The 21,002-nt window shown below is 58.4% G+C and overlaps 1 protein-coding gene across 2 annotated transcripts in view; it reads left to right on the top strand.

Moving 5' to 3' along the window:
- COL26A1 (collagen type XXVI alpha 1 chain) overlaps positions 1–11,700 on the top strand; it is a 176,349-nt gene extending 164,649 nt beyond the window's left edge. For both annotated transcript variants that reach the window (XM_037814975.1, XM_037814974.1), the window contains exons 8-13: positions 692–775; positions 2,269–2,321; positions 5,803–5,838; positions 7,100–7,144; positions 9,064–9,148; positions 10,149–11,700. In XM_037814975.1, the coding sequence (XP_037670903.1) occupies positions 692–775; positions 2,269–2,321; positions 5,803–5,838; positions 7,100–7,144; positions 9,064–9,148; positions 10,149–10,306 (461 nt within the window). In that variant the 3' untranslated portion in view covers positions 10,307–11,700. The remainder of the gene's footprint in view (positions 1–691; positions 776–2,268; positions 2,322–5,802; positions 5,839–7,099; positions 7,145–9,063; positions 9,149–10,148) is intronic.
- Positions 11,701–21,002: the final 9,302 nt, after the last annotated feature.

Here is a 21,002-nt window from a genome sequence, read left to right as displayed (position 1 = left end):
AGCTGGAGTCCTCAGACCCACCCCCAGCCCCCAAGGAGGGTGGCCTTCCTGGAGGGCCGGGGTGCGAGCATTTGGGAAGAGTGGAGAAGGCCAGCCCGCGGGCTGTGGCGCCTGCTGGGGCAGGGGCGGTCGGGGAGTGGCAGAGGGGGGTGGGGACAGAGGAGGCAGCCGCCTTCCCAACGTTTCCTGGGCCTGACTGCTGTGAATCTGGCTCTGGGGATGGGGTGGGGGCAAAGTCTGGCTGACCCTTAGGGAGGGCCCTTAGACAGATCCCCAGGCCGGGCAATCAGTCATGATGGAAACAGCCCCGGCGCCCTGAAGCTCAGAGGGGCAATCCAGGAGGGCTTCCTGGAGGAGGTCCCATGGCATGAGCCAATTGGGGAGCATCAGGGGGGGCTTCTGGGGTGGCGGCTGGTAGACAGCACCAGCCTGGGGCTTCGGGGAGGTGGGCAGGGTGGGGCCAGCGTCCTTTAGGGCCTGGAACATCAGGTAGGAGTTCATGCTTCACTCCAAGCCAAACCGGCTTGCTCTGTCTTCGGACTCCCCGGGCGTCCATGTGCTCTCCTGGGCAGCGGGTGCAGTACAGGCTGCTGGGAGGCCCAGTGGGGTCAGCGGCGCCCGACCCGGCTCCGAGGGCCTGGGTGCCGCCTCAGGGCCAGCCCCCGGCACTGCAGCCCCCGCTCTTCTGCAGACGGAGACTCCCGGCTGGCCTCAGCCATCGTGGACACGGTGCTGGCGGGCGTCCCGGGGCCCCGGGGCCCCCCTGGCCCACCAGGTGAGTGGCCTGGACAGCAGCACAGGAGGCCTGGACTTGAAGCTCCTCCCAGGCCTGGCTGGTTGGAGGCCGGTTGGGGACCCACGCGTGGCCTCGGCAAGGTGCTGGGGACCGGCTCTGCTGTGTGGCCTGGGGGGAGGCTCCACCCTCTCTGGGCTGCGCTTCTCCTGAGGGTCTAGACTGATGAACCCCAAGGGGGAGCATGGGGTCAGCATAGGCGGTCACTCGGGGAGCTCGCGGGGAAGGCGCCGGTGAGAGGCAGGAGGCCCAAAACCAAGGGTCGGGGTTGGGGGGAGGGTGGGGGGTCCTCCTGATGTGGGCTGGGAGCCGGCTTTCAGGCCAGGCCTTTCCCCATCTCCCCCGAGCCTCACTGGGGAGAAGGAGAGGAGTGGGGTGTGGGCCGGCCCCCCACCTTGCCAGCACTTCCCCCTGCCCCAGCTATGTGGGTGTCACGCCAGACACAGGTTTTACGAGAGAAAGAATGAGCGGCCGAGGCCGTGGGGTGGCATGGAGGGCACCACTTGGTCATGTGGGACAGCTGCAGGCCGGGGAGCTCACTCCCTGCCCTTCGTTTATTCTGTCATGTATTTGACAGATATTTCCCAGGCACCCGCTGTGGGCTGGGCAGTGTTCTGGGCTCCCAGATACGTTAATAAACAGAACAAAGATTGCTGTCTGCAGGGAATGAGCATTCTAGTGGAGAGAGGCAAATGATACACACATATCACAAGTCAGTTAGGGTAGGATAGGATCCGAGGGAGTGTGGGGACTCTGGGGCAGAGGCCTCACTCCTCCTCACGCCAGAGGACCAGTTGTGGGCAATGACCAGTCTGCATCAGAGATTTGCCTAGAAGAGGGTACCGGGAAGGCTTCCTGGAGGAGGTGCTGCTCAGCCAAAGGCTAGTAGCAAAGGCCAATAGGAAGGAGCTTGCTGGGGAATTAGAGGGGGCTGGGAAGGCACTCTGGGTGGAAGGAGTGGCACTGGCAGAGGAACTTTCCAGAAGGGCATCTGGGGAGATGCAGGTGGAAAGGGGTCGGGCTGAGGCCTTCAGGGGCCCCGAGAGGGACCCATCTTGGTTGGCATTTCTGAAAATTGGCCCTGGGTGGATGGTCGGAAGCAAGAAGCACGGGCTCTGGGGGCTGAGGAAGGGGGTGAGTCAGGTCCAGGGTTCCGAGTAGGGGCAGATGTGAGGGGTTTTCCAGGGTACCCCTGTCTGGGCAGTGGTGGCAGGATCCTGGCCTCCCATCCCCCCTCTGTCGCCCAGGTCTGGGAGGAGGAGCAGGTGGGCGGCTGCTGGGGCTCCCAGCTCTGAGGGGTGGGCTAGAGACCTGGGGAGCGTGTGCCGCCTTCACCCCACCATTCACTCCACAAACCTTCACTTGCCACCGTGGGACTCAGACCTGGGCAGGTGCTGGGGAATGTCCCTCTTGGAGCCGATGGGGGGCGACGGGCTTCTCTGACCCCATCTGACCATCTGTGGCTCTGCTGCCAGGCCCCCCAGGACCGCACGGCCCCCCAGGACCTCCAGGTGCTCCCGGATCCCAGGTAAGGACGTTCCCACTTCTGGCCTGGAGGGAAGGGTCTGGGAGGGCACTGTGTCCCCCAGAAAGGAGGAGCCCCACTGCATTTCTCAGGAAGGAGCAGTCCTGGCCCCAGCCCACAGCGGGACAGGTAGCCGTGGGTCCCGATTCCGTTGCCAGCAGCCCCCTTGCTGCCCCTCTGCCTGTGCCAGGCCCCTTGAGTGAGGTGGGAGCGCCGTGCCCATTTCACAGACGCGTCGACCGAGGCCCGAAGAGGCAGATCACCCAGAGGACATGGGTGGGCCTGGGCCAGGAAGCTCAGGGTGTCCACCCCCCAGCCCCAAGCTCCTCCCCAAGAGTCACCCTGTGGAGGGGGCACCCCGAAGCCTGCCTGGTGTGTGACCTTGGGCAGCCAGGCAACCCCTTTGGGCTCCAGCTGCTCCTTGGCTGGGATGGGGAGAGTACAGGGCCTCCCTCGGGGGGTTGTCACAGGGCAGGAAAGAAAAATAAAATGCCAGGGACAGAGGGTGGGAGTCGAGGGGGCCTGGAAGGAAAGGCACACAGGAGCAGAGACACAGGATGGTCTGGGGGCAGAAAGGGGGGTGTTTGGGGGTGTCCTGCTTAGTGGAGCTTCCTGTAGCCCCCACTGGGGGCCTGGCCCTGGTGGGGTGCCACGTCCCGGATCTCAGGCTTTGGGGGGTGGGGGTGGCTGGAGAGGGGGCTGCCACACTGTGAGGGGCTGGACCTGGGCTTTGGGGGTCCCCCAGGTTCATTCACCCCTTTATTCATTCGGCAACTATTCACTGAGCACCTGGGGGACATTGGCCCCGAGTTGGGTGCTGAGGATACGTGGGACCAGGGGCCATGGCCCCAGCCCTTCTAGAGCTTATGTTCTAGAAGCCAGAGTGGGTGTCCCTGCTCGAGCCCTGTCCCTTTGTCCCCTCTTTGTGTTTTCACAACTGGAGGCTGTGCCACGGAAGACAAGGGCAGGCGAGGGGCCCGGGGTGTGGGAAGGGACGGGCGGGGAGCGTCTGTGGAGGACCCTGGGCCCGGGGCGACAAGTGGCAGGCCGGTGGGTGGGGCCCAGGTGGGGCAGGGCTGCCGAAGCCCCTCCTGGCCCGAGGAGCAGGAGAGTGGGAGGCCCCCCAGACCCAGGGCAGGAGAGCAGCGGGAGGCATGGTGGGGGGACAGCATCTGGCCAGGCCCCCAGGCCCCCAGGCCTGCCAGGAGCTCCATGCCAGGAACACTGCTTGCTCTCCAAGGCTCTCTCCTCCCTCCAGGGTGGAGGGGCACGGCCCTAAGGGACAGGAGCAGGGGCAGGAGAGGGCGCGAGAGGTGGGCGAAGCCCTCCCCGGAAAGGGCCTGGTGCTGCTCAGCCCCCAGCCAGCAGCAGTGGTGGGAAGTGGAGGCACAGAGAGGTTTGGCCACTGGTCTGAATCACACAGCTGGAGAGGCAGAGTGGGGGGCCCAGCAGGCTCTGGGCAACCCCATGTCCCTCTCGGGCTTTCTCCAGCAGCCTCTGCCCCCTGCCAAGAATGCAGTGTGTGGTTTGGGGACAGCCTCATCCTGCCAGGTATCTGCTCTTGGGGTCTCCCAGGTGGCTTTGCAGGCCATGCCGACAGCAGCCTTGTAGGGACCCAGGCCCAGGGGGATCCAAGAGGGCACAAAGGGCGCTGCTTGTCCAGCCCCTATGAGCGGGTGTGACCAGGCTCTGGCGTGGGGGCTTGGGGTCTTCAGCCATTGCCACCCTCCTTGTTGTGAGCCTGGGTCCTTCCCTAAGGGTGGAAGGGCTGGGATGGCGGAGGGCACCCAGCAGCTCCTGGCCCATCTCCAGCCCCCCAAGGCTCCAGTGAATAGGCCCCAAGGAACCCCTTTTGTCAGGGCCCAGCCAGGCCCCCACGTTGCAGGGTTGGAGATAGATTCCAAGGTTAGCCCACAGTGACCAATGTCAGAACAGCATCTTCTGCTCACCATGCAGGGGCCAGGTCAGGTTTCACTGTGGACTGTGGCCAGCTGGTGACCCAGCCCCCGTCTCCTTCTCTGTTCAAGGAGTTGAGGCCTCTGAGGACTGATGAGGGGTGGGAGTGGGGGTCACTAGGGCGGGGACAGCGAGTGAGAAGGGACAATGACGGAGAACCGGTGGCCTCTACTGTCTCCTTTGAGGTCAGACAGACCTGGGTTTGAGGGCCATCTCTGCCACTTCCCAGCCTGGTGGCCCTGAGCAAGTCACTGACCCTCTGGGCCTCAGTTTCCCCATCTGTGATATGCGGATACAATCCCTCCCAGGCAGGTTTGATGGAGGAGTAAAGGCGACAATAGTTGTAAAATGCCGGGCACTTAGGAGATCCTGAGTAAAAGCTTTATTCATTAACAAATCTCTCCTGAGACCTCAGTTGTGCCAGACACGGTCCTAGGCCCAGGGACACGGCAGAGGACAAGGACCCTCTCCCCATGTGGCTGACAGTCTGATGGGGGAGGCAGGCAATGAAGAAGGAAGGAAGGAAGCACGTGAGAAAGTGACAGAGCTTGCTCTGGGTGGTGAAAGAAGTAAAGGGGGCGTGCAATAGAGAGTAATCAGAAAAGGGGCCACTGGTAGAGGTGTTGGGGGGCAGGGTGGGGAGGTGATGGGCTGGCACGCGGTGAGCACAGCAGAGCTGGCGTGAGGTGACATGGGGGTGGGGTGGGGGTGGCTAACCCTGAGAGCTAAATGTGGATTTTTGTCAAGGTTGAGCCTCAGGGAAGGGGCGTCCATGGTCTGGTTTGCACCTTTAAAAGGCCTCTCTGGCTGTTGTGGGGAGTGGAAGGTGGGAGTCTGGGGTGGGGTGTTGAGCAGGGAGACACACAGGGTGCAGCCACAGCAGTGCAGGGAGGGGGATGCCGTGGGGATTTGCAAGGGTGGCAGTGGGGGAATGGGAAAGCGAACGGACATATTTTGGACATGCAGTTGACAGGTCTGGCGGAGGGGATAAATCTGGCAAGTGGGGGAAAGGAAGGCTCTGGATCAACTCCCAGGTATTTGCCGAGGCAGTTAGGAGGATCCCGGAGCCACTTGCTGAGGTGGGGAGCCTGGGGGGAGGTGGGGGCAGATTTATGGAGAGAAACCAAGAGTTCCACTGTGGACGGCTGAGGTGTGGGATTTGTTGGAGGGCCTCCGGGTTCACGGCCTGCAGCCCCGGGGAGCCCCCCGGGGATCACCATGGCGGCTGGTAAGATCACTCGTTCTCAAAGGGGCCCCCTCTCCTGCGCTGGGGGACAGGGGATTCTATCCGTTCCCTTCTCCTCCGACAACACTCAGCATTGCCCATTTCTCAGGTGAGAAGACTGAGGGCTCGGCTGAGGCCCAGGGTCCCACAGCAGCCGGTGGGGGGAGGCTCCAGGCCCTGGGCCACCCCCTGGCCCCACGCCATCCTCCTCCCTTCCTGACTTTCAGGCCTGGAGCCTCGTGGGGCCGGGACAGGGGTGGGGGTGCGGGCATGGGGGGCTAACTGCTGGCTGCTTTCCCGCAGGGCCTGGCTGGCGAGCGGGGCGTGACGGGGCCGGCTGTAAGTGCGAGTTGGTGCAGTGGGCCCGGGCGCCCGCAGACACTACGTCTGCAGGGGGGTGGGCTCTGACCCAGGGCTGGAGAGGGGTCTAGCTTGGGCAGCCGGGCCTGAGCTCAGTGCCACGGGCTCTCCCAGACACGGCCTTAACCAACCAGGCAAGACGGGGCAGAGGGAAGGGAAGGGGTGACCCCAGCGCAGCCTAAGCCACCCGAACTGAGAAGGGGTGATCTTGGGAGGGGCATGCACCCCTCATTGAGGATGTGCAAGCAAGGGCCGGGTCTGTAGGCTGTGTGACCTGGCAAGTCCCTTCTCCTCTCTGGGCTTAGAGGCTTGGACAAGCTGGCCTCTTATCACCCTTCGTGGGGGCAAGAATTTGAATCTCATCTCCTGCCTCCAGGGCCCAGGAGGCAGTCGCGTTCTCTTGCCCGGGCTTGCTGCCCTTCGTAGGGGGCCTGGGGCAGGGAGGAGGGATTGGCCTTGGCTGAGCATCGTGTGCTGACCCCAGGGGAGCCCCCCATCCATTGTTTACTTAAGCTGAGACCATACTTTATCATCTCCATTTACCAGATGAGGCAGCCAAGGCTCAGAGAGGTTAAGTAACTGGCCCAAGGTCACACAGCAGAGCAATAGTAGAGCCAGGCTTTAAACCCAGGAGTGTCAGCTTCTAAAGCCGGCCTTCTCCCCGTGCTTCAGCCTAGAAACAAGCACCAGAGATGAAGCATCAGATCATTGCAAATGTTGGCATACTCCCCCCACAATAACTCAGAGAGGGGAGCACTCCAAGTCCCCGCATTTTAGGGATGAGAAAATGGAGGCACAGAGAGGGGCGGTAACTTGCTCAAGGCCACACAGCAGATGTCATTGTGAGGCCCATTTTACCCATCCCATTTAGAGACAGGCGGAACCCCGAGAGGCAGACCCCTTGACCCTGGAGCAGCCGAGATGTGAACTTGTGGTTCCAAGCCTGACGCCCCTCACCCCCAGCCCCAGGGGCAGAACTAAGCCCCTAGAGCCCACCCTGGACACCTCCCGGTGCCGGGCTGTGCAGCAGTGCCCTGGGGCTGCAGCCCCCAACCCACTCTGCTCACTGCAGAGGCCTGGGCGTGGCATCGGTGTCCCGGTGTCCTGTCCCCAGGCCCTGCCCGCCCAGCCTTTCTGCGACTCCCTGGAGGCCCTCGGACCTGCCCAAGTCACCCGAGAGAGGACAGCGGGGCACTCCCCTCCGACAGGGGCTGGTGACCGCATGGTGTTTGCTTCCTAGGGTGAGCCCGGAGAGAAGGGGGAAGAAGGGGAGAGAGCTGCGGAGGTGAGTGTGCCTTCCACCTGGGCTCCCCTCCCGCCCCTCGTGTTTGCAGAATCGGGGCCATTCAGTGTGTGCGTGGGGTGGGGTGTGTGGCTCTGACGGCTCCAGACTGACCCCCATCACCCAGCCCGAGCTGGGTGCTGCGGCCACGGGGCAAACGGGATCCCTGCCCTCAGGGACTCACAGCCTAGCGGGGACACGGATGACTGAAGGAGAGATCACAAGGGGTGGCTCGGGCTGGCGGGGGTGGGGGTCAGGGAAGCCCTTTGGGAGAGGTGGGAGGAGCCACGGGGCTGTCAGTCACTCTCCAGGGACGGAGCTGTCATTCCAACAGTGCCTGGTACAGGGCAGGTGGAAGTGGGAGGAGGGGTCGGGGAGGAGGGGGTTTCATGCTAGGGGTGTAAGGTGGGGGTGCAGGGCTTGAGTGAGCAGAGGGGATCCCCTGCCTTCTGGGAGGAGGACAGTGAGGCTGAGGCCATGGGTGAGGGTGAGGGCTGGGGTCTAGCAGGGATGGCCTGCAAAGCTGAGAGCTCAGCGGGCCAGGCCGGGGGTTCCGCAGCTCACACTGAATGAGTGAGCTTGGGAAGGTTAGAAGCAAGGGGGTGTCTGGTGAAGTTTTCAGTACGGGGGTGCCCTGTGGACACTGGAGACAGGCATCTGTGTGACAGCTGGTCTGGAGGGGCAAGTCTGGGGTGAGGGTGGGGAGGAGACCTTTAGGGGGTCCTTGCTGGACAAGAGAAGGGGGAAGACACCGGATTCGGGGCAACCTTGTGATGCAGGAGGCGGTGGGCAGGGACATGTGACAGATGCTGGGGAGCAGATTCAGCGGTCCCTTGTGATGGGAGCCTGAGAAGTTACCCATGACCCCCACCCCCACCCCGTTTCATAACAAGAGCCATCCGGGGCCCAGGACGTGAAGCTTATCTGGGTCACTCACCACTGACAGAGGGGACCTCAAACCCTGCAGTCCTCACCCATGTCCCTTCCCCTGCCCTGCTCCTGGAGCCCTCAGACACTGCACATCAGCTTCCCGATGGGAAGACATCTCTTTACAACCCAGCAGGATGTGTTGTTGTTGTTTTTTTTTTTTTGGAGGGGGGGGGTGCTTTCTTTCATTTTGTTTTAAGTTAAATTAATCTAAACATAACGACAGACCCGTCAGTCTGAAACAGCAGAAGCCCCGGGCGTGCTGCTGCCGGTTCCCAGGGCTGGGCTGGCAGGACAGCGGCCTCATCTCTGCACCGTCACTTTCCCTGCCCAAGTGGCCTTGGCACCTGTCTTGATAAATCAGCCTCCAGGTCTCGGCTCTTTCACGTGTCTCCAGGCACGAGGCCTCCTACCAACAGGTAGAATGTAGACTCCTCATCTCACCTTGCTAAGTGTCCCCAAAGGAGCAGCTCCTTCTTCACTCCCTCCTGTCTGAGCAGCCACACCTGGCCGACGGGGAGCCCCGTTTGCTGCACTAACCCGGCCAGGGGCTCTGGGGCTGGCAGGGCGCTGGGAAGGAAAGGGGCAGACCCCTCCCTCTGGCCGGCCCCCACTGGGCGCTCTGTCTTCTTTGGGTATTTTCCGGAAGGGGCAGCAGCCAGGCAGCCAGAGCAGAAGGAAAAGCTCAGGCTTGAGACTGACGGGTCCTGTGTGGGAAGCCTGGACCTGCCACTTCCAGGCTGTGTGGCCACGGGAACATTGGGTATTCTCCCTGTGTCTCCAGTTCCTTCTCTGTGGACAAGGATTCGACTCCAGCCCTCCCAGGGTCTGCCCTAGTAGATAATGCAGGAAACGATGGCGATTTGTGGAGATGATGGTGACCCAGGTGGAAGAGAGGAGGGAGGGGGAGGCTGGGAGGAGATGCACAAAGGAGCAAGGTGGTCCCGCCTCGGCCCTGCTGCCAGCCCTGACCCTGCCCGTTTCCTCCCTGGCAGGGCGAAGGAGTGCAGCAGCTGCGGGAGGCCCTGAAGATCCTGGCGGAGCGGGTGCTCATTCTGGAACACATGATCGGGGTCCATGGTGAGCACCGGGGCCGCCCAACTGGGCATCTCCGTCCTCTCCTGCCTCCCTCCTCCCTTGCTGCCATGAGACCCCTCCGGCTGCCAGATGGTCTTGCCAATCCCCAGTCTGAACGTGTCCCTCTCCTGCTCAAGGACCCTCTATGGCTCCTTGTTGCCCATGGGTGCCATCCAGGTTCATCAGCCCAGCTCCCCAGGTCACTCCCCAGCATAACCCCATGCCAGCCTCGTAGACCTACCACCCAAACACCCCGGGTCCTTCCCACCTCTGTGTATTTGCTCCTTTGCTCCATCTGGTGAACTCCAGCTCCTACTTCAAGATCTGCTTCAAAGATCTCTTCCTCTGGGAAGCCTCCCTGAACCCTCCTCTCTGTTCTCATAGTGCTCCCCGGGACCTTCCATTCTAGTGTTGAGTGGGGTTTCTAGGTTTCTTCCTGGCAGCGTAGTGCCACTGAGGAGACTGGACTCTAGCCCTGTTCAGCATTTATTGAACAATGAATGGGTGAACAAATGAATGAGTGAATTGGTGAATGGATGGTTTGGTGGATGGATGGGTGAATGGATGGTGGATGGATTGGATGGATGGACAGATGGACGGATGCGTGGATGGATGAATGGATGAACGGATGGCTGAATGGATGGATGGGTGGATGGATAGATGGGTAGATGGATGGGGGGGTGGATGGATGAATGGATGGATGGGTGGATGAATGGGTGGATGGATGGGTGAATGGCTGGCTGGCTGGCTGGATGGGTGGATGAAGGGATGGGTGGCTGGATGAATGGGTGAATGGATGGGTAAATGGATGGGTAAATGGATGGGTGGGTAGATGGATGAATCATGGATGGATGGAGGGATGAATGGGTAAATAAATGGGTGAATGAATGCATGAGAAGTCAGAAGCTGCTGCTTTGCCCCGTCCACCCTAGGTGCAGGGTCTTCTTCACTGGCTGGGGGACAAAAGCAAAGGTTCAAGCCCACTCTGCTGCTTTCCTTCCAGATCCGCTGACCTCCCCAGATGGGGGCTCCAGCCAGGATGCCGCCCTGAGAGCCAACCTCAAGATGAAGCGGGGTGGCTCCCCCCTCGATGGTGCCCCTGCTGCCCGGCTCGGTCCCGGCCCTGGGCCCACGAGTGCTGGCTGTGCCAGCAAGAAGTAGGAGCCCTGCTCTCCCAGACAAGACTCTGCCCCATCAGAGACCTGCCCCAGGAGCTCACGCAGCTGCTGGTTCCCAAAGACCACCCAAGTGAGGCTGGGCTCTAGGCATGGACAGATGTAAAGGACACTGGCTCCCTGGACTTGGGGGCCTTGGGACAGATGGCACCTTCAGGGGCAGGGTCCAGAACCTGCCCCCTTCCCCTGCCCTCCCCCACTCCCCACTCCCTGCTGGAGACAGGGTCTGGGTGGGCTGGGAGATGGATATGAGAATCATCCTGATCTGTGTCATTTATCAAGCCCCGTGATGTCTCGGGCCCTGTGCAAGGGGCCTCTGTCCATTGTCACATTTAATCCTTAGGAGGTAGGCTTACCGTCCCCGCTGTACAAGGGGTTGGGGGGATAGAGGCTCAGAGAGTGTAAGTAACCCGCCCAGGGCCTGGTAAGAATTTGAACTCAGGCCTCTTGGCTCCGGAGCCCGAGTTCTCCCTCCCCTGCCAGCTTCCCCTCTTCACGAGGAAGCCCAGCACGGCCATTTCTCGGGGCCCCGGGCCCACACTCTTCAACCCCCTTCCCCGGGGCTCGGACCTGCTGTGTGATCCGGCAGCTGCCCTCCAAGGCCAGGGAGACCCCGAACAAGCCCAGGACAGTCCCCCAGGCTTGGGGGCTAGGACAGAAGTGTATTGTGGGTGGGAGAGCCCCAGAACTAGATTCGCATCACCCACTGTCACCCCCAGATCTCTTGGAGCCCACCCACCTGCCTGAGGCCCTGACCCTTCTCTGAGCCCTGAGGAGGATTTTCAGGGAACGTGAGCCCTGAAGAGGGCCGTTAGGGGTGGAACTTTGCAGCCCGCTGCCCCCTCCCCAGCCTCTCTGGGAAAACTGTAGGATCCATCCTTTGTGTGTGACTTGGCAAGTCCAATGTCCCCTCACAAGCGAGAGATAGGAAAGCTGCCAGAGCCCGGGCCCTGTTGGACGGCTCCTGTCCCAGGGCTGGGGGCTTAGGCTGGCTCCTAGGCAGGCCCCCGGGCCACCAGGTTTCTGAGCTGCCCAGAGCAACCCCCACCCCTCCAGGGCCCCCAGGCCCACCCCTGTGCTCCCCTGTCTCTCTGGGCCAGGACCCGGGACTCTGCCAAGGCAACAAACTACTAATCCAAAGGTGCTGTGCCCCTGGCAAATTCCCCCCACTTCTCCATCTCTGGTGCTCCCAGTGCTTGTGGGGGGCTGTGGGCTGGTCCCGCGGGGCCCTGGCGACCTCCCAACAGCCCTGGAAGTCCTGACCGCCCTCACCTGAGGCTTCAGGCCGCCCTCAGCCGCCCTCTGTCTTCCTGGAGGTCCAGCCGGAAGTCCACACCGGCCCCGCCAGGCTGTAATGCTCTGACAATAAAGGTGTCCGACCTCGGTGGACTCAGGTGTCACGTGCTGGCAGCCATGGGGGTGGGGGGCCTGGCCTGCCGGCCCTTTGTAAGGTACCCCAGTGCCTGGCTCAGCCCCAGGAGGGCTCGGGCTGGGAGCCCCTGGAGCCAGGGTAGTCCCCAGGCCGTAGGGCAGGGAGGCCTGGCTCTGCCTCAGGAACCTAGGGAGGGGCCGGGAGAGTGAGAGAGGCCTGGGCCTGGCCCTGGCTTCACAGTTGGGGGCTGCAGAAGGAGTAGGGGAGGCCTCAAAACTCTGGGCAGGGGCCCCTTAACCCTTAACTTCCTGCCTCAGGCCTGGAGTTGGGAACAGTTTCTCCACCTGAGCCCCCAGGAGGCCATGGGCTCTAGTGGGAAGCTTGGACAACTCAGAGTCCCAGGTGGCTGCTGAGTCATCCTGTGACTGACATTTGTGGGCATTAAGTGCCTACTGTGCGCCCAGGGCCTAGGCCTCTGCTGGGAGTTTGCAATCTGGTGGACCAGCCAGCCCATCTGTGAAGGAAAGGACCTTCCACTCTGCTCTGGGGGACCCTGGGCACCAGGGAGGGCTGGCCAGGAGGGGACGTTTAGCCAGATGACAAGGAATTAGCCACTAGAAGGAAAGGGACAGGATCCAAGAAAAAAAGAATGAGCCTGCCCGAGCTGCACGCTGCCTTTGTTTGCTGATGGGTTCGTGACACACTCCCCAAGCCCGCGTCTGGCTTCCAGGCCCTGCAGGAAGTGGACCCCTCTCCCAGCCCACAGGCCCGGCCGTGGCTGGCACAGCTCACTCAGAAATGTTGCCTGAAACCTTGGCAGGGACAGCTGGGCAACTGTCCCAGGCAGGGAGTATGTGTGCAGGTGTGCAGGTGTGTGTGGGTATGTGCATGTGTGTGTCAATTGGCAGGGAGGGGTCCTCAGCATTTTCGTTTCTTTTCCCAGGGCAGGAAATCATTCAACAAATCATTGAGCAATTTTGTTGAGCCCGGCAGTGTCCTCTAGGCCCTGGGGGACACTCATCAAACAAAAGAGACAAGATTCTCTGCTCTTAGGGAGTTGACAATTCCAGTGGGAGATGTGCAAATAGCCTGCATATCTATATATTTTAAAGTAGCTCCTAGGATATGCTAGAAGGTGACAAGCGTCATGAAAAGCTGAGCGGCTGGGGGCTGGCACGTGCCAAATAGGGAGATCGAGGGAGTTTCACTGGGGAAAGGTGACATCTGAGCAAACAATTATAACTGGTGTGGGAGCAGGTGGGGGAAAAGCTAGAGGCACCAACCCAAGCTGGAGTCACCCTCGAGGGACTCAAGGAAAAGTGAGGAGGCTGCAGTGGCTGGAGCAGGGGGACGGAGGGGACAGAAGGACAAGGTCCTCAGGCCGCCGGGGGAGGCAGGCTGGGGGTGTGGGGTCAAGGGCCCTGGGGTCGTTGTTGGGACTGTGAGCATCGGAGTGACATGAGGACCCCTGGTTTTGAGCCCAGGAGTCACTGCTCCAACTTGTTTCACTCCCAACTTTCCTTTGCCTTATTGAAGATGCAAAGGGCAGAGCTCCTCCCCCTTCTTTATAGAATCAGAAAAATCAAGCAGATCGCTTGGCCCACCGAGGGGCACCTGCAGCTGAGGCGCCTGCCGTGTGACCCCTCCTCCCCTCCATCTGGGTGGCCGAGTGATCTTTCTGGAAGGCACGGCTGGCTGTGATCCTCCCTAGCTCATGAACCTGCAGTGGCTCCCCTGTTCCAGGCCCCGGCGTCTGGGCTGTGTCCACCTGCCTCCCGCTGTGCAGCTGCTGCAGCCCGAGGAGTGGGCTGGGAGCATCTCTCATTTCAGGGCCTGCTCTCTGTCCGGCTGGTGGATCCATCTCCCTGGCCACAGGGTGGTGACTGGGGCTGCAGGAAATGTGCGGGAGCAGGTTGGGAAAGGTTGGGAAAAGGCCCAGGGCATTCCAGCACTTAAGGTCCGCATGCGGGCCCCGCACTCGGCTAGCTGCAAAATTCTGGGACCCTTTGCCTCATGTGACCCCCGCGCTCCAAGGACATAGGTGGGGTCCACGTGCTCTTTGGTCCTGTCCTGTACCTGGGGACCTGCACCGCTAATCTCAGCCCACGTGCCCCAAGACTCAGAAGGCAAAGCAGATCACCCAGAGCCCCCAGCCAGGATGCTGGGCCCAACCTCCTCTGCCCAAAACCGCCCCTCCACGCACAGCGTCCGGGGGAGGGATTCAGGCCCCATCCCGCTCAGTGGCCGAGCTCTGCGGGCCGGAGGTAGGGAGGGTTGGCAAGACCTCCCTGAGACCCCCCTCCAGGCACCTGCACTAGTCACCCAGGGGTTATTGAGGGAGCATTAGCACAGCCCACCCCCTCACCTCACCTCACCCCACGTTCTCCCGGCCCAGGCCTGTCTGGACTTGTCCCAGAGGCTCCTCTGCTCACCTTTCTGCCCACACCCTGGAGCCACATCCGGGCTCCACAGGCCCTTCAGCCCGCGCGCTCCTGCTCTCCCACGCCCCAGTGTCCGGCTCAAACCCCACACTTCTCCAGCACCAGCTGGCTCAGGTGCAAGTGTGGGTGCCTGTGTATATGTGTGCATGTGTGCGTGTACTTGCGAGTGTGCACATAAACGTGTGTGCATGTGCAGATGTGCGTGTGTGCACGTGTGCATGAGTGTGCATGCTACTGTGCACACGTGCAAATGTGCAGGTGTGGCACATGTTTGTGTGACTGTGCTCATGTATGTGCGTGTGCACGTGAGTGTGCACTTGGGTGCAGTATGTGTGACATCAGCACAGTAGCACTTTCCCCCCCAGGCCCCCCACTTCCCATTGGTCCCAAGGGCCTGGCTGTGGCTGAGCTCTACGGCTCACCCCCTCCTCACCCCTCTGCCCAGCTCAGCCCTGTGTGGTGCAAAGCCCTGAGGGTCTGCGGGACTCAGGCCAGGCCCCAACTGGGCACCCCCCACCCCGCCCTGACCACATAGTGGGAGGGCCCCCACTCCCGCTTCCCCTGGGTCAGGGGAATCAGGATGGGGCTGGGAGTTAATCAGATGTTCGCCTGACCCCCAGGGTCTCGGGACACCTTCCAGGGATGAGCCTCTCCCTTCCCAGAATGCACCGGGAACAGTCTTACCTGTGTGAGGTGGGTTGTGGGCGGCCGCTCCAGGCTGCTCATGAAGGTCACTTGGAGGGCATGCTCTCCTCTCCCCTGCCCCTGGTATGTCTCAGAGACCCACAAGGGGGAGCTCTCCGGATTGGCCGGAGCGCTTGGCTCCAGCCCTGGGTCCCACCCAGAGGCAGTTTAGGTCCCGTTGGGTCCCCCAGGCCCAGCCCTCACCTCCCCGGATCAAAAGGGAGCCCATGTAGCTCTGTCTCCCCAGCCAGGCTGGGAGCTCCGGTGGGCAGGGTCACATCGGCACCCCCAAACCCCAGCTCCGGGCTTGATCCCGAGCCATGAACCAGAGTGATTGATGGGGAATCCATAGTGGGAGACTGACCGAGGCAGCAGGCGGGTCAAACGGATGCCCCCTCCCCCACCCCAGCTATCTCACACCTGCGATGCCAACCACCCCGGAGGTTTCTGGGACACCTCTCTTCCAGAACTATTTAATGGATTATAAAAAAGAGAATTTCATGAGATTTTCAATTAATTGAATTCCAGGGAGATTTATTTCCAATGTTATTAATAAATTCTAATGCCACCTATAACTTTCAATTGCCAGTTAATTAACGTGCGATCGGTGTGTTGTAAAAGGCAAATTAAATACTTTTTCAGGCTGGGGCTGGTAAATCTGATGAGCCGGTGCTTCCCAGAGGAGACAGCCTCCCGCACACGCCCCAGCTTTCCCGTCCGTGAGCTCTGCGACATGGGCTATTGACCACAGGCCCTGGGCCTCAGTGTCCTCGTCTGAAAAAGGGGTCATAGCACCTCCAGGGCCCTCATGGCACGAGGGGTTGGTTCCAGCGTTTGCTCAGAGACAAACATGATGAACATCCTGTGTGAGAAATGGGAGCCCAGAACCCTGTGTAGCTGATGAGCTCCGTGATCATATTTGCTTCTCTGTCTGTCGTAACAAATTACCACCAACCTGGGGGCTTAAAACCACAGCAGATGCTCTCTCCCAGCTCTGGAGGGCAGAAGGCAGAAATCCAGGTGTCGGCCGGGCCACGATCCCTCTGGGGGCTCAGGGCAGGGCCCCGCCTGGCCTCCTCCGGCTCCTGGTGGCTGCCCACATTCCTTGGCTTGTGGCTGCATCACTCAGGCTCCGCCTCTGTCTTCATGTGGCCCTCCCCTCTGTCTGTCTGCTCCGCCAGGTGTCTGTGGATTTAGAGCTCACCTGGGTAATCCAGGATGAGGTCCTCATCTCAAGATGCTTAACTCAATTACATCTGCAGATAGAGTCAACAGTCTCAGTCTCCAAGGGTTGGGGTGTTGGCAACCCTTTTGGGGGTTCAACCACTACAGTGGCTCTGGGTAGGTCCTGAATGTCTCTGGGCTTTGGTTTTCCACTAAGTGGAACAAAGGGCCCAGATCACCCAACTTGTGACAGCAGCTCCCGTTTCTTGAGCACTTCACTGTTTGTCGGGTGCTGTTCTGCGACCCACATGTGTTGACTCAATGGTCCCCATGCCAACCCTGTGAAACAGGTGCTATTCTCATCTTTATTTTACAAGCAAGGCAATTGAGGCCCAGGGAGGCTAAGTAACTTGTCCAAGGTTGCACAGCTAATAAGTGGTCGAACCAGGGCCTTTGGACCCTGGAGCTCACACCCCCTAATTTTTTGGAAACAGCTTTATTGAGATATAATTCACATAACATATACTTCACCCAACTAAAGTGTACAAGTCAGTGGTTTTTAGTATATTCACAGGGTTGTGCAACCGTGACCACAATCCATCTTAGAACATTTTCAGCACCCCCCAAAGGAGCACTGTACCCTTCAGCTATGGCTTCTCTGTCCTTACCTCCCACCCCCAGCTCCAAGCCACCACTGAGCTACTTTCTGTCTCTATAGATTCGCTTATTCTGGACACCTCATATAAATGAATCACATAGAAGGTGGTCCTTTGACACCGGCTGCTTTCGCTCAGCATCATGTTTTCCATGTTTGCCCAGGTAGGATCGTGGATCGGTGCTTTCTTCTTCTTTATGGCTGAACTGGAGCCCACGCTCTTACAGTGGCCACTGTGGACTCCGATTGGAAAGCTCCCTCCAACCAGAGGGCAGGAGGCCCACAAGAGGCGACAGAGAGGAGAGGAAAGGAGAGTTTCGAGGTGTTTGGGAGGCAAAAGGCAGCACCTGGGGACCAGCTGTGTGTGAGGATGTCGGGGGACTGACCCCACCTTTTGCCCTGCTGTGTTCTCCATTAACCTGCCCTCCCAGAGGTGGGGAGAGTGGACAGGCCACTGCCCAGGCCTGAAAGGAAAGACACCTGGGCCAGGGCTCTAGCAGGCCCGAGTACCCGGTCCTCAGGGAGAAGGAGGATGGGGAGCGGGAGAGGGCAGGGGGCTGAGGCTAGAGACCCAGGGCTGACCACACTGCCCACAGCTGTGCCAATTCGAAAGCCAAGGGCACAACTCCCCCGCCCCCTGCACGCTGGCAGAAACCCACACCAAGTGCTTCGAGCAGTGAAAGCTTATTGGAAGGGTAACAGGATCTTGGGGAAACCCACAGGTAGGGGCTGGTAAGGGGCAGGCCCCGGGGAGCAGAGCTGGATCTGAGTCAGCTCCGGGGCCTCGATGGCAGGAGTGGGCCGCTGAGTCCCACTGGCTCTGCCGAGTGTCCATCCCTCCTCTCTCAGCAAGTCGTCACTTGTCCCCGGCCCAGAGCTTCTACCTGCTCATGACTTCTGATCCCTTCTATCTGTGGTTTGCCACGACCCTGAACTTGCTCTCCCCACTGCAGCAGGGGGCTTTGCAGTCACCCAACATTCTGCTGTCAAAGGGGTTGTCAAACATCTTAAGCTTGTCTCCCCATCCCCACTTCCAGCACACAGGCTCACTGGGCCCTTCCCCACTCCTCCCACACCCCATTCCTTGGCCAACAAGGCAGGCCCAGGCCTTGTCCTCCCAGGCCCGGACACAGGTACCTGATAAGGTAGGAGGACTCCAGGGTGTGAAAGCCTGAATCCCCAGGGAGCAGGAAGTGTGGGCTTTGTCCCTGTTGATGGCAGAGACTGCCAGCCCAGAAGGGTCTGGGGTGCTGAGGACCCAGGCCTGGCCCTTGCTGGGCAGCAGCACAGCCTCTGTTCAGTTTTACGTTGGAGCCGCACTTTTCAAACATACCCATCCCATTCCCAACCCCTCAGCTATTCTAGGACTATGACGACATCCCTCCACATTCCCAGGACATAACTGGAGCAAATCACCGTCGTTTTCCTCACCTCACTGCACGCTGCCCCCGCCACCCCCCACTCCCCTGCCCTGACCAGCTCGGAGGACCCAGCCCATCACACACTGGGCATGGAAGGGGCTCGGCCTCATTTTTTCTTTTTTTTTTTCCTGCATCATGGATCTAAAGGGAGAATGTTTTAAAAAGACAAAACCAAAAGGTGCATCTTAATTCGGGGAGCCGTGCAGTGAGACCAGGCTGAGCTCTGCCGGGCACCGGTGAGAACAAACGCTGTCACCGCAGCCCTGTTGCCATGGCGACCACCGTGTCTGCGCTTACTGGGGTGGCATTGCAAATCTGTGGGGAAAGAACAGATTATTCAATAAATGATGCCGGGACATTTGGTTAGCTATTTGGAAAGAAATAAAATTAGATCTTTCCTTCACACCACATACCAATATAAATTCCAGAGGATTTCAAAGATTTACATGTAAAAAGAGAAATCATTAAAAACTAGAAGAAACTATAGATGAATATTTGATCTCGGAGCGAGTAAAGACTTTTAAACCTAAAAGTGATGAGAAAAATAACAAACAATGAGGCAGATAGAATTGAATACAGAAAACTTTAAATCTCTTTGTGTTTTAAAAAACTTTAACTACTAAAAAACCCATTAACTAAATTTATTGGGAAATGACCAACAAGGATAAAATAGTTGCAACAAATATGACAAAGGATTCTCTCTAATATACAAACAGCAATTACAGTTCAATCAACATGAACATTACAATAGAAAAATGATCAACAAGAAATGTACAAAGGAAAAAATAAAAATATGTAATAAATATATTTTAAAATACTCAGCTTCACTGGTTTTCAGAGAAGTGCGCATTAAAACATCAAGGAGATTATGAAAGGTTATCAAAAATTATTTAAAATTATATCGTCCAATCTTGCCAAGTGGACCGAAATTGAGCATTCTTGCCTGTCACCCATGTGAGGATACAGACTGGTCTAAAACATCTGGGAAATAATTGGCTTTTATGACACAAGAGCTTTTAAAATGTTACCACTAACACTGTAATCTCACTCCTAAAACATCCTAAGGAGATGGCTGCAACTGAAACTAAATATTTGAATACATGGTAAGTATTTAATACAAATTTGTAATCCACTCAAACACTAAGGCTTGGTTAAATAAATTATAGTAGCTAAATACGATGAACTATTGTGCAACCATTAAAACAATATTTTTAATTCAGTTTTATTGAGATATATTCACATACAATACAGTCATCCATGGTGTACAATCAACTGTTCACAGTACCATCATATAGTTTTGCCTTCATCACCCCAATCTATTTTTGAGCATTTTCCTTACACCAGAAAGAATCAGAATAAGAATAAAAAGTAAAAGTAAAAAAAGAACACCCAAATCACCCCACCCAATCCCACCCTATTTTTCATTTAGTTTTTGTCCCCATTTTTCTACTCATCCGTCCATACACTGGATAAAGGGAGTGCGATCCACAAGGTTTTCACAATCACACTGTCACCCCTTGTAAACCACATTGTTATACAATCGTCTTTAAGAGTCAAGGCTACTGGGTTGGAGTTTGGTAGTTTCAGGTATTTACTTCTAGCTATTCCAGTATATTAAAACCTAAAAAGTGTTATCTATATAGTGAGTAAGAACGTCCACCAGAGTGACCTCTTGCCTCCATTTGGAATCTCTCAGCCACTGAAGCTTTATTGCATTTCATTTCACATCCCCCTTTTGGTCAAGCAGATTAAAACAATATTTTGAATAATATTTAATGGCACAGAAATACGTTAAGTGGAAAAATAGTATATGAATTGGGAATCGTTGCTGCTTGCAACCAAAACCCACTCTGGCTGGGTAAACTAGCAAAGGAATTCACTGGAGAACACTGGAGAGCTCAAATCAGGAGGACATGGAGAACCAGGCTGACAAAATGGCAAGGAAGCAAGACAGCCACAAAGGCGGCCCCAGTCAGGAAGCTTCTGGAAAGGAAAGAGCTCAGAGCACCGAGCTGCGCAGACCACAGCCTCCCGGGGTTGGCACCGCGGCCCCACAGCCCCGGACGCAGGAGGCGCCTGCCACCTTCTCAGTGTCTGTTGCTCCATCTGGGGCTGTCTGGTCGGTTGAGACCTGACATATGCTCGGGATCTGTGTGTGTGCACACGCGTGTGTGGCAGAGGGGAGGGGCCGGGACTCAGGAGGGAACATGGGTGTGGTCATTTCATCTCTTCTAGTGGAAGGTGCACACTGCCTTCCCGGAGTCATGGAGCGTGAGAGTCACCACAGCCAGGAGGGCCCGTGGTTCAAGTGCTGGAAGGGAGGGAGGGAGGGAGAAAAGGAGAGAGGGAGGGAGGGAGGGAAGGAGAGAGGGGAAGGCAGAAAGAGAGAGAAAGAGAAGAAGGAAGGGAAGGAGGGAAGGAGGAAAGAAGAAAGGAAGGAAAGAAGGAAGGAAGGGAAGGAGGGAGGGAGTGAAGGAGGACGGGGAAGGCAGAAAGAGAGAGAAAGAGAAGAAGGGAGGGAGTGAGGGAGGGAGAAAAGGAAAGAGGAAGGGAGGAAGGAAGGAAGGAAGGGAGGAAGGGAGGGAGGGAGGAATGAAGGGGAAAAGGCAAGCACCCCTGACAAGCAGGCTATAGAAGTAAATAGACTATATAATCCTGGGTCAGGATAGCACCCTGACAGCTCAGGGCTGTAACCCATTCAACCTGGACTTCTGACTCACACACAGCCAGGCAGCCCCACTCTATCTTTCTTCCGTGGGGAGCGTGTAGCCTCCGGATGGAAGAGGGGGACAGAGGGGCTGCGCTGGCTCCTGCCCCCCAGCTGGGAGCCGCCACTGCAGCCTGTGCACGGTGCGGTGTTCAGAACTGGCCCCACGGCCCCACTGGAGCTGCACTGGAGGCTGGGGAGTGGGGAAGGGCCTCAGCTCGGGCTCCAACAGGAGACA

Source organism: Choloepus didactylus, chromosome 21 (assembly GCF_015220235.1).
Source record: "Choloepus didactylus isolate mChoDid1 chromosome 21, mChoDid1.pri, whole genome shotgun sequence".
In the NCBI taxonomy this organism is placed as follows: Eukaryota; Metazoa; Chordata; class Mammalia; order Pilosa; family Megalonychidae; genus Choloepus; species Choloepus didactylus.
This window is presented reverse-complemented; position numbering and strand designations above follow the sequence as displayed.